Consider the following 17,569-nt stretch of genomic DNA (forward strand, 5'->3'; position numbering starts at 1 on the left):
GATAGGCTGTATTTACACCATAAAGGTGCACAGCTGATATCAAGGGACACCTGGTGGTTAAAGCATGTTATTGAATTTCAATATTTTTATTATTAGATATTAATACGATCCCTATAAAGTATATTCATTACTCGTTATTCTCTACTAATTGTTAATTAAAGACTGTATGTAATGACTATTTTGCACATCCCTTTCAAGATTTCAAGATGTTCTAAGGTTTATTGACATATCATACAGGCCTACACAACTGTGGTGTAGTTCTGCACTGAATGAAAAACTTGGGTTGCAGGTTCCTCAATAGTGCATTACAAGACATCTATCAATATTTGTGCATACCTCCAGCAATGTTAACTATGTTGAAGCACTTATTTTAACTGATATTATACATAATGTATTATACTCTTATGATGTATGCAGATATTTCATCTCCGGCCTTGTCAGGTATTGAACAATCAATAAATAAAGAACACAGAATTGTTAAATATAAAACACAGAATTTATGTGATTATACTAAATGATTTTCAAATAAACACAACTGCATATTTAACTGTTACACATGCTGATGTAACGCAAATGTTCCAACTTGGGATCAATAAAGTATATCTTATCTTAAGCTGATCGATGGCTACTGCCATATTTGCAAAATGTGCCTCTGAACCTTGACAAGTGCATGTTTCAGGCTTATCAATTAATGTAATGTAATGTTATCACAGGGGTCACACACATAAGACCAGCTGTTAAATAAAGCTCTTCTGACCTTAGCTGGCATGTGGGTATATATATTAATGCTGCCCATTATGGGCACAAGCAATTTTCACCCATTTATTAATTATATGTTTTAAATGTGAGTGTTTCCTGTCCCCTAAACCTCCAGGGATGTACACAGTTTAATACTGGCAACTTCTTATTATGGGAAATACGAAAACGTCTTTTAAAACTACAACTCCCAGTAGAGACGTGCCATAGAGAACATGTTGCGAAACAGAATAGCCAGCATGTGTAGTTCTGGGGACGGGGGGGGGGGGGGGGGGGGACGCGGTGGACCCGTTCAAATCCAGTTTTGGACAGTCTGCCGTGGTTCCATCCCATTTCAAGTGCTGTTCGAGAATCGGCACACTCTCCAATCACAGAGCTTGAGGACTATCACGGGGTTTGTCAAGCGAAGCGGAGAGAATACTTACTTCCGGGTGTACAATTCTGTAAAGCAAATGAGCTGCTCCGACCCTCGGTCCTGACGGACTCCAACTTGTGTTTATTAATCAAACAAATAAATAAACACAAGGATAATGATGTGTTGTTGTTGAGTAAATGGAGAATTGCACAGGGGAAAATAACGTATCTTTTGTGGTGATTGACATTATTCACCCACGGATCTATGGGTTAGGGTATTGTTCTGCACGGACATTTTAGTGAGCCGGACTTCCTGTCTCCGCCGGTCTTCGCTTCCCGGGCATGAAGCTGTTTACATGTGTTTTGAGATGCTAAATAAAAGTCTAGCTTGTACCTTTGATAGCCCGCCTCCGACTCCCATCTCTCGGCACCACACTATGCCACCATTTTAGATGCGGATTTTGTTAAACTAATACGTTTGCACTGTGGACCAACACTATACATTGACGGGGAAGGGAGTATCAATAAAGATAACACCATTTTACACAACATAACAGAAATAATATCGATAGCAGCGTCCCTAGCAACCACCTTGGCAACAATGAAAACGTTGTATAGACACAATTTCTTGAATAATCTTCGTAATAACTATCAAACTAAAGATCATGTACATCCACTGCACACATCATCTGAAATAACAACTCATATTTCTCGCATCAAATGACATCAGAACACATTTTAATCGCCAAACTAACTTTAAAATAGGCATTTTCCACCGAGAATAAAACGAAGGTCGGCCATGTTTTTTTTCTTCTGCAAGGTGAAATGTGAAGATCACGTGACATAGACGCCAGCCATTGGAATGAATGGTGAAAAAAAACGTAGGGATCTTACAATTTCAGAGGCGTTTTTGTAGAAATACTACGTCCTACGTTGTGGACCAACGTAGTTATTACACGTTTTTTTACATACCATACATACAGTTAAGCTTGAATTATGTATAAACACAACTGCTTCAAACAAGATACAATAAAATATAGTGAACTCACAAAGTCTGAGCTAACTATTTACTAGCAATGTACAAGCAATACAATCAAAACAAAAACTCAACTTGGTATTTCAGGGGTTTATTTGGGATGGAATTGTAAGATGTTCTTTCCTAACGACATGTGTTCACCTGCGCTCTGTGACCAGTGAGATGATCCAGTGTGTGTGTTCTCTGTTAGACTGCTAGCATGATGTCCGGCCAGGAGGAGGAGGAGCTACCTGTCAACCACACAGGTCAGAGGCATGAGTCAGAGAGATGCAGCAGACATGAATTGCTATATTGGCAGTCTAAATGCACTCTCTATATTATACGTTTTCAAAATCATCATATCATCATTAACACTTTGACATAAAACCGATACATATGTATTGTATTGAGGTATCATGCAATTATATTTCTACTGACTTCAGGCAGTTTCATTTATACGTTATATTTAAGTACGTGTTTATGTTTTTATGTGTGGTCTTTCTCTGTATCTGCAGGTCCAAAGGGTGTAATAAATGACTGGCGGAGGTTTAAGTTGGACAGCTTGGATCCGACTGTCCCTCAAAGCAAGAGAGAGTTGCTCAGACAAATGTCCAGCCCAAGAGAGGATGACAAGGAGAGACTCAACAGAAAGGTGATGGAAACACTTATTGAACCTCACACAAAGGAAAGCATGACATTGATAGATATTAGAGTAAATTAGAGGATGGCAATAGACTAGAACTGTACAGTATGTGCCAATGAAATGCTTTCTACAGAGATTTAGAATCCACATTACAGCCACACAAGACAGACTTAATCATACAACTAAGGTGCCGAATATTCTACTGCAGCTTTTTTTTGATCCTCAGTAGCTTTTGACAAAAAACATCTGCCAATAGAATAGATTTGAATCTAACAAATAAAAAAGAAGTAACAAAATATTCCTCGCCCCCAGATGAGTGCTCAGGAGTACGAAATGATCCAAGAGGAGGATGAAGGTACCCTGAAGCGCTACAGAACTCAGTCCATGAAGGAGATGCACGAGCGCCTGAGCTTCGGACCCGCGTTTGAACAAGTCAAAGAACTTGAGTCTGGAGACGCCTTCCTAGAAGTCATAGAGAAGGAACATCAGATGACTCTCGTGATAGTCCACATTTACCAGCACGGGGTCAAAGGTCGGTTTCATAGGTTTAGCTCATCGACTCATGTTACAATTAGGGCTGCCCTCAACTAAGGATTTTTCTCGACGACCAATAGTCGTCAGTTAGATTAGTCGACTAATTGTTGCACGTTTATGATATATTTATTGTAAGGCACTTTGGATAAAAACGTTAGCTAAATGCTATGTAATTCAATGTAATGTAATATACTATATGTTTCCACTGCAGTACTGTTTGCTAACAGTTCTGCCTTGTTTCCTCCTAGGCTGCGAGCAGCTGAACTCATGTCTGGACTGCCTGGCTCTGGAGTACTCCAGCATCAGATTCTGCCGTATGGATGCTGTGGCTACAGGCGCTGTTGAGCGCTTCACCCCTGAGGTTAGTAAACTCTCTAAAGTAAAGCAGTAGAGAAAGTAATAATAATGGTAATATTATTAAGACAGGACCTATGACCAATTACACACATTTGATTGAATCACAATATTCCCTATCAGGTATATGTAGCAGTGTTTGTAGTCACGCTTTAAGAATAACTGTGAGGTCATGAGAAGCAAGTTGACGTTAAACACCTCACATGACCAGCATTCGAGTGCGTGGCACGAGAAAGACCAACACCTTTTCAAAACCAGAACCAAAGAGCACAATCAAATTATTGACAAGACACAATTGCTTTTGTCCTCTTATCATTGTGAACTAAATCATGCCTGAATGCAAAGCTTGACATGCATAGCGACAATAACTAAATTGCTCATTTCTTTCGTCATATTTAACGGCTGTAATAACAAAAACAAATCTAATTGTTGGTTTAGCATTTTCCACAGTTTAACCGACATTGGAGTTGCATTGATCTCCTTGTTATGGTAAAAAGGTTAAAATGATTGTTCTAAGATAATAAGTAATGACTATAAAAGCAGTGTCACTTTCACTGCAGGCTCATCTTCCTGTTCATGTGCTTCCAGGTACTTCCTGCCCTGCTAGTGTACAAAGCTGGCGAGTCGCTGGCTCATTTCCTGGCTGTTACCAAACACTTCAATGAAGACTTCTTCGCAACAGATGTGGAAGGTTTTCTCAATGAATATGGCCTGTTACCGAAGAAGGAGTTCACGGCATGGGCTGATGATGAGGACGAAGGAGGGGATGTGGAATAGTAGCAGAAGGAAAGAGAAACAGATGGAGGAGAAGGGGGGAGTTTGGAGAAAGGCAGAACAGGAGTAAACAGAGAGGGAATAGAACAATAGGGAGTTGAGGAAAGGGATTGGGGAAGAAGTGGAGGAAAACAGTGGCGGGGAAATGTTGCAGTCATGACACTAGAGTTAGAAAAACCTATACATGGCACGTGCAAATAAATACACACCAGTGAAATATGCCAGACACTGAATGCTGGTTATATAAACAGAGTATCGTTGTTGTGTGAGAAAGTCTGTGCTGAAATATTGCTTTGCATCAACATCATAGCTCTACAATAAAAGGCCACTTAACCAAATGCTCTCAGTTTGGATCACAATACAGATATTCAGCAGGTCAGCTGTCAGACTTCTTTTGTGGTCATATGTGTACTTGCCACAATAGTACGTGGTGTGTGTGGGTAACATGCGTTTTTAAGTTGTTGAGATTTCACCCATCCACACAGCAAACAATGTGTAGGAATTAAGTGTGACATCATTTGAGGGACACACAAGTTACACATATTTGAAAAAGCAGTTTTAATAGAAAGATCCAATTTCAGAGACAAGTCCCCTGTTTTGAAAATCCATAATTTTAAAGTATTATAAATGATTGTTGGGGGAAAATACAGTTTAACTCTATTTGCTACTGTTACCTCATACTGTTGGAGCGGTGTGATTTTGCAGCTCCTCCTGGGAGACCGGAGGAGCCAAGACTGGATTCATTTGTTTCTACACAGAAAATATAGACTGTTCTCTCCTGCATTTCTTTAGAGTTGACTCTTTTAAGGGCAAAGAGCAACATTCACTACCGTAAATGGAACATATACAGCAACAGGAGCTCACACTATATTGTCTACTTGCATCGGTTGCCAACCTGATTTACGAATATGATGCTGAATGCCGTGAAAACTATATAAGTGTAACATTACTTGCTGCTCCTTTTAGCAGCATATCTCGTGTGTGTGAGTTGAACCATATCTCTGTATGTGATGTAACTCCTTCTTGCAATAATAAATTGGGACCTGATCATTGATTCTCAAGCCATGAGAAAAGCCTCTTAAGTTATATTCTATGTAAACAACCCCCATAACCAATGGTTCATGTGTAATGAGTTAACTACACGAGGTAACAGAATTAAGGATTACAGTGTCTTAAGGTTGTACGTTATTTGGAAGATCATTATAGTTAATTGAAGCTCCAAGGAGAAGTATTTAGTCCGATAGTTCCAGTTGGATGGATCAGTTCAACTTTCAACGCTGCTCTGGTGAAGCAAACATCCCCGAGTTCAGCCTCTCAGGCGCTTGCATCCTCTCAGTCTCAACTGCTCCCAAAATGCTATACAAATCAAACGGTGTTGTCTTCTACATGGTCAGGTGTTATGGTAAACCTTAATACAAATATTTGGTTAGCTATGTATCTGTCAATATGTTTTATTGGAGCAGTTGTTGTACTTAGCACGAACATAAGTGCTGCCTGGTAGTCTGAATTTTGGGAAACATATCTTCCATGTCCCATGTTTGTAGTCCATTCTCGCTGTTTTGACAGTGGGGCTAGCGATTAGCACAATGATTCTCTGGTCGTGATTTGTGTGATCCAATAAATGTTATCGAGCAATTACATTAATTAATAAAGTGAAACCTCACATTTGAAGAAGATGCAGGATGACGCGCGCTACCTCAAACGGTGAGACATAGAGCTAACATAAATCAGCGTTAGTTAAATATGTTTTTTTGTGAAAGTAACGTAAGCTAGCTAACATTACTACTATTCTTTCTGCAATATATCTGTTAATATAATTAAAATATGCCAACATATTACGTCAGCTGCAACTATAGACGTTTGCCAAGCACCGAGGGTTGATAAGACTAGTGTTAGTTATTGAAATCCAATCGTATCTAATTAGCCTTGTTATCGTGTTATTACCTGGAGAGAAGCTCACACCAATGATTGCTATAATGTCGGGTAATTTTATGTTTTCGTGGTCTTCGGGCAAAGGGAGCACCTCATGTTGGTGGTCCTAAGAGATTTGTTGTATTCGCGTTAACCTCCCAAACAATTCGGCATAGATGTAAACAACAAATAAAACACCTAGGTGGAGAAACATCTTACATTTGTCATGCTTGCAGCTGATCTGTGTGAATCGGTACACCGAACAAACTTGTGTTGTGTGGTGGATTTTCACAGTGCCGAATCTACCACAATACCATACAAACACTACATATGTATTTCATTTCCAACCGACCAATTATGTATTCCGCTAAACACAACGCCATTAAACCAACAGATACTTGGACGGGGTTCGCCATTACGTCCCCTTAATAAAGGGGCTGGGGTATCTTCGTTACAGCTAACATAGCTAGCAAGCTACTGTGAAACAGGGAGGATAAACTGACTAGCACACGAGCTGTCTTCTGTTGAGCTGTCTTACACTGAGTTGAGCTAGTTTTTCTTCTAGTTCAGCTCTTTATGAAACACACGTTAGTCGGTTAACAGGCCTCTGCTGTGCAGTATCTCGCTCTCTGGGTGTGTCTTCCATTACACTTGGCACTATCACATGTTTGTTTTGATGGATGCTTACATCGATGGTTTAATGTGTTTGAATGTTACTGGCTTGACAGCCGAGGACCATAACAGAATATACCAATATCTTAATTTCTTTATGCATTTATTTCGCTTGTTTCCTTAATCAACATTTAAAGTCATTTCGATTAGATACCACTTTATTGTCGTTGCACAGAGTACAGATACTAAGACAACGAAATGTAGTTAGCATCTCACAAGAAGTGCAAAACAAGCAGAAAGTGCAGAATTATTCATGCTATCATATACATATATACATGTGGAAGATACAAACGGAAGTGTTTACACTATGAACACTATAAGGAGGTATATAACATAATTATAAACAGCAATATTAATATACACTATAGATCAGGTATACAAATAGACAGTATAATACACTAGAAATAATAAATATGAATACACTTTAGCAGAACTCTTTGAAAGAGATATGACATCTTATTATGGACATTTAGAAATGTGGAAATGGAGACATTTGCTTGTTAGTTTTGAGAGAGACGTTGATTCATTTATGGAATTTAAAACTTAAGCCAAATGCAAGGGTTTGTAAAAATGTATTTAAACTGGAGTTTTACAAAGTTATGGAACAACAATGTTTTTAGTTATTGTTTTCACATCTGCTGTTCATCTTCACCCAAAGCAAAGTGACTGCGGGCAGTCTGGATGTGCACCCCACAGAGAAGGCCCTGGTGGTCCACTACGAGGTGGAAGCCTCTATACTGGCCGAGGGAGGAGGGCATATGCTGGGTGAGCGGAAGGAGGGACAAAAATGTGAGTTACTCTTGATTCCCACACAGAACCCTATTCTTTACCATAAGCTCTGAGGCTGAAGTCTCTCTTTTTCTTCCTCTATTTGAAGTGAAATTAAAGGAAGTTTAAGTTTGAGCTAAATACCTATTATTATCTCCTTTATCTCGCCATCCACTCCAGATTTTATTCACATCTTTCTCTACCTCTTCCTCATTATTGTTTTTTAACCATCCTGAGTGAATAGGATTAGATAACCATATAAACAGTCATCTGTTTGGTGTGCTAACATGGAATGGACTAGTGTCATTTATCAGCTTGTTCCTAAAATATCTGGAAACATCGGAAATAATGATGGTAGAAGTATTTTTTCACCATAATTATAGGTTGGTAATGATCTTTCATCATGTTACATGTACTTCAGTTACGTATTACGTTTCAAATGACTCATGCCTGCATTCTTATAAACATATTTAACACTTCCTTGTCTTTGTCCTCACTCCAGTATCCGAGTGAAGAGTCTGTCTCCGAGTACGATGTGGGGGCTTTGGCAAAGAAAGTGGTGGAGGAGTGTAAACTCATCCCTGCTTCCCGTTTGCCCCAGGTGGAGCAGCTCCTCTACTACCTGCAGAACAGGAAGTCATCTCCTGTGGAGGGCAAAAGTCAGTCATGTCTTCTTTTTTCCAACCTTGTTGTTGAGTCTCAACATATCCCATAGTTCACCATCAAAGTTAGATGCAAACCCAATAGACACATTCAGTTTACTTGAAGCATCTACAGTGGCACAGATGAAGGTTGTGTCTTGTTTTTCCAACCCAGTTTAGATTCGACCACGGCAACTTCCGCATTAAACGTAGCTCTGCGTAAAGAGAAGGTCGCCGTTAACGCTGAAGTAATATCACGCCCATATCGCTAAAACGATATGGGCTGCTATATCAGTCAGTGCTTCATAGAAGACTGAAACGCGCTTTCTTTAATATGAAAGAAGATCACAGTTATGCATAGCTTGAGTAATGTTAATATTATTTCTTTATATTAATTCACCATGGATTTTAAAATGATAAACTAGAGCAGTGGTTCTTCAACTGGTCAGCCCTCGGGACCCACTTTTTTCTTAGTCAATAGATCGCGGACCCGACATTTTGAAACCACTCAAATCTATTCAACAAAAAATCGTGCAGTAATATATACGCTTTTCAGCATACATTATTAGTTAAAGTGAAGTGCAGTGCATATATCCCTTATACCCTTGTTCACAGAACAAAAACATGCTTTTAAATAAGGTTTAATGAGATGATGGAATCAAAGCTGAACTGTATAACAAAAGGCACACATGCTGACAACCCAACCGGTCTGGGGGGGACTCTTCCATTCTGGTACACTCTGAGAAGACAATAAATAGATGTACTACTACCCCGACATATAATAATATGTTATGCCGTTGTTTGTTTTTCACTTTGTTCTTGACAGCTTGCTGCTCCACACAGAGAGAAGAGTAAAGAGGAGATAGTCTGTGTGAATTACTTTAAATTGTGGGTAAGGGTAGATAGTTCTGTGACCTGTCAATCATCAAACGGGGGTCCATATGTCATTAATTTGTATTTGAAGTTGTACCCATGGATTGTATAAAGAATAGTCTCTACTGCAAAGTTATTCTCCGCGGGGACTTCCGGGCAACAATCTTGATTCTGATTCAAAGGCCAGAAGAGCTCGAAAAAACTCCAGCAAAGATAGTTTATGAGAAGATGATCACTACGTGACAGAAGTTTTCAAAACCGTTGATGGTCTCTGGTGCTTCCAGTCCAACGCCTACTGCATGCAAAGGGTTAGAAAATCAGGACTTCAAAATTAAAGTTTGACTTTGTCCCCCAACAAAAACAAAAACAAGTAATTTTTTTTTCTTTTCTTCACTCATACATCTCCGACCCACTCGAAACGGGTCCGTGACCCACTTTTGGGTCCCGATCCACAGTTGAGAACCACTGAACTAGAGCTACGTTAATATGGAAGTGGGCGTGGCTCGATTCTAAACTGTGTTGGAAAAACGATAGACGCATGAAGGTCAAATCAAACTGTTTACCAGTTAATCAATCCACCTTTCAGATGTTGTGATGTTGAATACACGATGCAAGGATTCTGCAGAAATATAACTGTATAATATAAACAATATTATACCAATCATTAACCTTATAGGAAGAAGCAGGCGTTTCAAAGGAAATGCTGCTATGTTTCCTAATGTTCTTCCCGTATGTGTGTCACCAGTGGAGAAGAAAGAGAAAAGGACCTGTGAAACCCAGAGAGCTACTCCTTTTGATGGAATGGAGGTAACAACTAAAACACTGTGTCCTACTCCCCCCTTATCTCAGCTCTCAACAGCATTCTGTAAATGTTGTTCTGTGTATTTCATGAACATTCTTCAGCGTTATATCCTGATTAGCAGTGACACCAAATTTGAGGTCCTCCATATCATGTAATAATGTATGACTTCCATTTAGGCCCCATCCACACAGAGACGATATCAGTTGAATCTGCTAACGTTCTCTATCGTTTAGACGGTTCGTCCACACGAGGCCGAAGCGGAAACGCGGATTCGGAGCCCGAATCCAATACACTTTGATAATGGCTCCCAAAGTGGGTAGGTCTGAGGACGAAACGCTTGCGGCTCCGTGTGTACGCCCTATACCAGGGGTGTCAAACTCAAGGCCCGGGGCCAAATCCAGCCCGTGACTTCATTTTATGTGGCCCCGCAAGAGCTTGCAAAGAATATAATACGTTTATTATACGGTTACATGCCACTTTACAGAAGCAGGTTGCCCATAAACTACATGTCCCACAATGCATCTCGTTTTGTGACATGCACACTGAAGAGACTTCTGCTTTCAGACGTAGTTAATGACTAAGTTATTATCCTCATCCGATACTAATCCAATTCAGAGGCAATAATGTAATATAACACATTATTTTATATATATATTATATATTTATATAGTTACAACCGGCCCTTTGAGTGCAACCTTTATGCAAATGTGGCCCGCGATGAAATTGAGTTTGACACCCCTGCCCTATACGATCATTCCCTGAAAACGATGACGCCGTAGCCCCGCCTCTCCCCACCTTTGCTGTTCACCCCGCGCCACCCTCGTCATTACTGATGCGTTTCGCCAACAACAACAACAATGGCGGATCACAGGGTTGCTTTCCTGCTCCAGACGCTACTGACCATGATACAAACAAGTGGACATGGAGAACTACATGAAACTACATGTTGCTAAATCCACCGCGGAGAATAACCAGAAGGGTTGATATCGACTACGGTTCGTTTTTGTCTCCGTTTCGTCTCCGTGTGGACGGGGCCTTAATCTATATGGCTTGTAGGAACCCAAGCGCATATTTAGCCATTGTTGATTGTTTCAATTATCATCATCATTTGTTACACCAAATTAGTCAGGACTGGCAATTGTCAGCTGCATGTGATTCAAAATGATTTGGTCCACCTGTGCTGTGCTGCTCTTGTCTGGAAAGAGAGAAATGGTGATCCTGGTTCAGGTTCCTTTTGTTGACCGTACGGTTTGTTTGATTTTCTTTATTAAACATCGTGAAACTTTGACTCGGGACGGACTGCTCATTGGACGAGTCATAACGATGGGCCAGGTGTCGCCTCTTAAGCGGCATATTTTAATGGAAGTTTGTCGCTTCATGGCTGGTGCAAAGAAGAAACCTAAAAGCTTAAAATCTACCTCTGTAGTAGTGTCATGCATTGTTATCCGTCAATAACAGTGTGTCTCTCTGTCTTCCTGTTTGTCTCTGCAGCTAAACGAGGAAGCCAGTATAACCAGGGTGGATGAGTACATCGAGCTCCTGTACGAAGGAATCCCAGAGAAGATCCGAGGCTCTGCGCTCATCCTGCAGCTCGCACGCAACCCCGACAACCTGGAGGAGCTGCTTCACAACGGTATGGGGTCTTTCCAACTGCTGCTACTGATGTTTAAAGAGTACTTTAACAGCTACAGATGTGGACCTTTTGCCCTTCTCAAGCCAATCAAAGGGGGTGTTCTTTATTTGGATTTATTGCACATCAAAAAGGCCATGTCAAATGCAAGACAACACAGTTCACAACAACAGAAAACACCTAAAGAAATAACCACATAAAAGTTAATTATAACGGAAATGAAATGATCTGAGTGGTCAATCAGATCATTTGTACATCCATTGATGTTAGCATACAGTGGCTGAACCCCTGATGTCATGCATGCAAGTCACAATTATAGACTTATAACCCTAACCCCACAATGTGCTTAACCTCGTAAGCACTGTTGGGCTCCCCCCAACGTAATCTACAGTTTTTTACTGTGTTCAATCTGAATTTTCTTTCAAAATAAAAAACATCTATATTGATTCTGACTTTTCTACATCCAACTCACAGGTTTATCATTACTTTGAAAGATGATAAATGTTTAAACATGTATCATCTTTCATGACTTTATTGAATATACCCATTAACATTCACAGGGCTGGTGGAACAAGTGGTAAATCTTCCTCCTGCAGTCATAACCTCAAACCAACACTTCGGTAGCTCCAGGTCACTTCTGCACATCGTTCAGAACTGCTTCTGCTCAGCCATCTCCTCAGGAGGGCTGGTAGTGAGCGGCTCCCTTGGGGTCATGTCTGGGTTCTGACTGAAACACTCTCAACTATTTCTCTGTACTAAGACATTCTGAATCCTTAAGTCTTTGATAGTTAGGGTCATTGTCCTTCTGCACCACGCAACTTCAGTTGATCTTCAGCTAGCAGACATTATCCTGTAGGATGTCTTAATGATTCTGAACAGTTGTTCCCTCTGATGATGGCAAGCTGTCCGGCCCACAGGCAGCACAGGCACACCGTACTTTACCGATGGGACGATGTTTTGATATTGATATGCGGAGCCGTTTTCATGCCATACAGAGTGATGTGTGTTGTTCCCCTATAGTTAAACCTTGTTTTCATTCATTTACAAAAACATGTACGCAGTATAATTGTGTGTGGTGTTCAGGTTCTCTTGGCAAACTTCAGCACACAGTGGTGATTCTAAAGAGCAGCGGCTTCCTCTGTCATGTCCTGCCATGGACACCGTGCCTGATCAATGTGTTGCGTATAGTAGGTTCATGAACTGAGAAGTAACCAGTTCCCAAACATACCTAGAATCTAAAGCACTTTTTTACCTCATTGACTATTCTGCATGTCGTTGGATTCATCTCTGCTGGGCGCCAGCTGAAGATCAGATCGATGTATTGACCATGCATGAAACCAGGGAATGCCAAAGGGTTCACATACTTTGTTCTGCCACTGGATACGCTTTTTGAATTTGCAAACATTGCAACACATTTAGCAATTTAGAATTTTTTTAAAAGGTTATTTGATTTAGGTTTGCATCAATTGTTATGATTTTTGTTCTAAAATATATTGCCTTAATAAATATGAACAACTTTATATTTTGAAATGTTAGGAGCCAAAATTGTGATTATTATAAATCATCCAATATTGAAAAGCATCCCAAAGATTCCTACATAGTCTGCAGAGAACATGTAGAACCTTGATGTGGGAGTCATTACACAGTTACACTTCTCTAGCTAGTTGGAAGGGGTTCATAGCTGAACTGTACAATTATTATTGTGGGATAATCTGCGTGCTTTTAGGTGGCTTTAATATAACACATAAATATGGCCATAAACAATTACAAAATCATCCAGAAACACAAATATTTTTTAAATAAAAACAAATGGTGCCATATCACCACAGTCTTATACCTGTAAGACTCAGGTTACCTGACGTGTGTGTGTGTGTGTGTGTGTGTGTGTGTGTGTGTGTGTGTGTGTTGTGTGTGTGTGTGTGTGGGTGTGTGTGTGTGTGTGTGTGTGTGTGTGTGTGTGTGTGTGTGTGTGTGTGTGTGTGTGGTGTGTGTGGTGTGTGTGTGTGGTGTGTGTGTGGTGTGTCGTCTGTGAGTGGTGTGTGTGTGGTGTGTGTGTGTGTGTGTGTGTGTGTGTGTGTGTGGTGTGTGTGTGTGTGTCTGGGTGTGTTGTCTGTGTAGAGGCAGCCCTGGGAGCTCTGGCCAGAGTGTTGAGGGAGGACTGGAAGCAGAGTGTCGAGCTGGCTACCATCATCATCTACATCTTCTTCTGCTTCTCCAGGTAACACACATTCATGTAGTATGTCTTTCTGTTCTGCTTCATCTTTTTACTTATGTGACTCTTCTCCTCTCCTCCAGTTTCTCCCAGTTCCACGGGGTGGTGAGTCATTATAAAATTGGCGCGTTGTGCATGAGTGTGGTGGAACACGAGCTGAAGCGACACGATGTGTGGCGTGAGGAGCTGCGCAAGAAAAACAAGGCTTATATCCTTTTATCTGCTCTCCGCTGCTTATTTGATTTGACAGTCTCCCCTCCTAATGTATAGATGTTCTGAGTTGTTGTGTGTGTGTTCCTTTTCCTTAACACTCTTTGTGTACGTGAGTCAGCCCCAGAGAACGGCTCTCTAAGAAGAGACCAGGACAAAGCTGTGAGGAAATACCACGGCCTTCTGTCCAAGCAGGAGCAGCTGCTCCGAGGTACACTAAACAACTCAAATCATATCAGCATTTTAAATGTATCCCGAGGCTATTTGGTTTTGTAAAAAGTTGCTCCATTTTATAATGAATTAATAAAAGATAAATAAAACATTTTATGTAAATAAAATATTTAAGTAAGAATTTGCAATAAAAAAAGATAAATATTATATTTTAAATATGTTTGTGTTTTTAGTTGAAATGAAAGAACCTTTTTTTAATAAAACCAAGTAGAGTACAAATCACAGTAGTAATAACACTGAAATGCAGTGATGGGAATATTGTATTGATGCATTAGTTCAGAGTAAAGCTGCTATGCACAGCACTAGAGATAGAGATACATTCCTCTGTCTCTCCCAGTGTCTCTTTACCTGCTGTTGAACCTTGCTGAGGACACGAGGACGGAGCTGAAGATGAGGAATAAAAACATTGTCGGTCTGCTCGTCAAAGTTCTGGAGCGGGATGACGAGGAGCTGCTGGTGCTGGTGGTTTCATTCCTCAAAAAACTGTCCATCTTCCTGGAGAACAAGAACGACATGGTGAGTAAAGGAGAAGTGCTCAAGAGTTCCTGCTGTCAGACTCGATGGATGCAGCCGAATGGTCTGCATTAAGATGTGTTACAGTCTTTGATACCCCTCAAATAACTTTTACATACAAAAGTCAGGATTCACCCATTCACACACATTCACACAGAGGCAGAGGCTGCCATACAAGACACCTGCTTAGAGAGAGAACATTCACACTCACCTGTTGGTTCAGGGGCCATTGGGGGTTACAGGGGCCCTGTTATGACCATCTTTAGGTGTATATCAGTATGTAGTGTCTCTACTGGGACGTGTCTCCATGCTTTATTGTTCAAAAGCTCTTTATGTTTCTCATACTGCCTGTGCTGCAGCACCTCTTTTCACCCTCTGTCTGAAACCAGAGCCCAGTCTGCTCTGATTGGTTAGCTAGCCGGCTCTGTTGTGATTGGTCGACCGCTTAGAGATGTCCCGCCCCATAGCCTATGACGTACAATGTGTTTGAGTGCTAGCCAATAGAAGCGCAAGTGTTACATAGTGATGTCACTATGTCCAGGAAGTAAACAAAGTGTCCAATCCTGGCGTTTCAGGCAGGGAGGAGTGTGTGTGTGAGAGAAACACAGGGATGTTAGCCTTTGCAGACCATTTACTTGCACAGAAAACTATAGAACACACTACAGGAGAGGGGAAACCCCCAAAACATAATAGGGCCTCTTTAAATGATTTCCCAAGATCACATGGACATGTTGACATCAGAACCACCATCCTTCATATTGGTGGTCATCTACCTCTTGATCCACAGCCTCCCTAAAATATATGTGTTTATTTACTGAGACCAAGTAATGTTAAGTCATTTCCAAAAATATTCTGAGCAGTTGTTATGCAGAACCAGATAAGATATTATGTTGGCTGTGATGACAGAGACCCTCTCATACAGATACTATGTTTGTGTTTCGCAGGCTGAAGTGGATACTGTAGAACGATTGGCTCGTCTGGTTCCCTGTGACCATGACGACCTGTTGAACCTGACCCTGCGTCTGCTGCTCAACCTCTCCTTTGACTCTGGACTCAGAGCCAAGATGGTGGAAGTTGGACTGTTACCAAAGCTGACTGCCTTGTTGGGTAAAAGTACACTAACATAGTGGCATACATGGTGGTGTTCATTTCTCCACTTAATTGGCAGTTGTGCTCAACAATGGATTGTTGACTGATGTTTGGGTGTGTTTGTTGTCACACAGGTGATGAGAACAGCCGACAGGTAGCCCTGCGAATCCTGTATCACATCAGCATCGACGACCGCTTCAAGGGCATGTTCGTTTACACTGACTGCATACCTCAGGTACCATGAAAGACTCTTTAACTCCAGGAGTTATTACTGTTAATGTTAACTTAACATTATAGTCTAGTTGCCAGAATGTGAACCCGGAAATGTTGAGTGTACCAAAGTTATATGTTAGAAATGTATAGAATGGTGCCCCAGCATACAGTTTAATAACTGCCGGATTCTATGTTGGGCAATTTGCACAATTAGCATTAGTTATGTTAATTAGCATTACTTAGCATTATAGCCTATGCAAACAATAGCTTTAAAATGGCTTGGCAAATGTGGACAATATTTGGGGTTATTAAGGATACTAAATCTATTCCTGTCATATGTACTTCCTGTGGGCTGATTTGGATGAATTCTGGGTTAATTTTGAAGTTTAAGATGACTATGGATCATTCGTATTGGACGAATATCTTGTATTTTTTTAATAGGTTTACTTGTTGTTGTAGGAGCTATATTGTTCATTTTGTATATATCCACATGATCCAATAACAATTCAAATTCGAACCAATATTCATCAAAAACATCACCCGGAGTACAAATATGGCCACCATCTGCTTTAAACTGCCATTGTTGATCCTGAAAATATCTGAAATGGACTCAGCATCCTCAATGTCCCCCAAAACCTCTCCAAAATTGTACAAATTTGCCAAGCCATTTTTTAACTATTGTCCACATAGGCTGTAATGCTAATTCATGCTAATTAACACAACTAATGCTAATTGTGCAAATTGCCCAACATATGCAGGTTAGCATCCGGCAGCTTCTCTAACATAACACTTTGGAGTACTACTGAATATTCCCGGCTTCATAATAGGACTTTATGAGCTGCAGACAGACTGTTAATACTGGCATTAAAAGTCTTAGGGTGCGTTCACACGTGCCTTGTATATCAAATCAAATCAAGTTTTATTTATATAGCACATTTATAAACTATTTTTGGTGGAGCCAAAGTGCTGTACATAAAATAAAAATAGCCTACAGTAGAGACACTTTACAGCAAATACAACAGCACAGATTGTTCAGAATATCAGTATGAGAAAAACGACACCCTCTATCCTTAGACCCTCTGTCCGTAGACCCTCTGTCCTTAGACCCTCTGTCCTTAGACCCTCTGTCCTTAGACCCTCACATCGTACAAGGAAACACTTCCAGAGAAACCCCACAGTTTAAGGGAACATGGGAGAAACCTCAGGGAGAGCAGCAGAGGAGGGATCCCTCTCCCAGGACAGACAGACGTGCAATAGATGCCGTGTGTAAATTGAAGAGATAATACATTTTACAGCATATAGACCGAATGTTAGGAAATGCATGTGTCTGTAATAAGAAGATGAATCCACGAGGATGTCAACTACAATCCTGTG

At 40.6% G+C, this 17,569-nt stretch overlaps 1 protein-coding gene and 1 pseudogene across 1 annotated transcript; both read left to right on the plus strand.

Moving 5' to 3' along the window:
• The first annotated feature begins 2,345 nt into the window (after positions 1 to 2,345).
• On the plus strand, positions 2,346 to 4,433 carry pdca (phosducin a). The gene is made up of 5 exons (XM_034103565.1): positions 2,346 to 2,391; positions 2,641 to 2,777; positions 3,081 to 3,300; positions 3,551 to 3,663; positions 4,245 to 4,433. The coding sequence occupies exons 1-5, from the start codon at positions 2,346 to 2,348 to the stop codon at positions 4,431 to 4,433; spliced, it is 705 nt and encodes a 234-aa protein (XP_033959456.1).
• Positions 4,434 to 8,132: 3,699 nt separating this feature from the next.
• Positions 8,133 to 16,292, plus strand: LOC117462108 (kinesin-associated protein 3-like; annotated as a pseudogene).
• Positions 16,293 to 17,569: the final 1,277 nt, after the last annotated feature.

This window comes from Pseudochaenichthys georgianus, chromosome 17 (genome assembly GCF_902827115.2).
Source record: "Pseudochaenichthys georgianus chromosome 17, fPseGeo1.2, whole genome shotgun sequence".
NCBI classification, from domain to species: Eukaryota; Metazoa; Chordata; class Actinopteri; order Perciformes; family Channichthyidae; genus Pseudochaenichthys; species Pseudochaenichthys georgianus.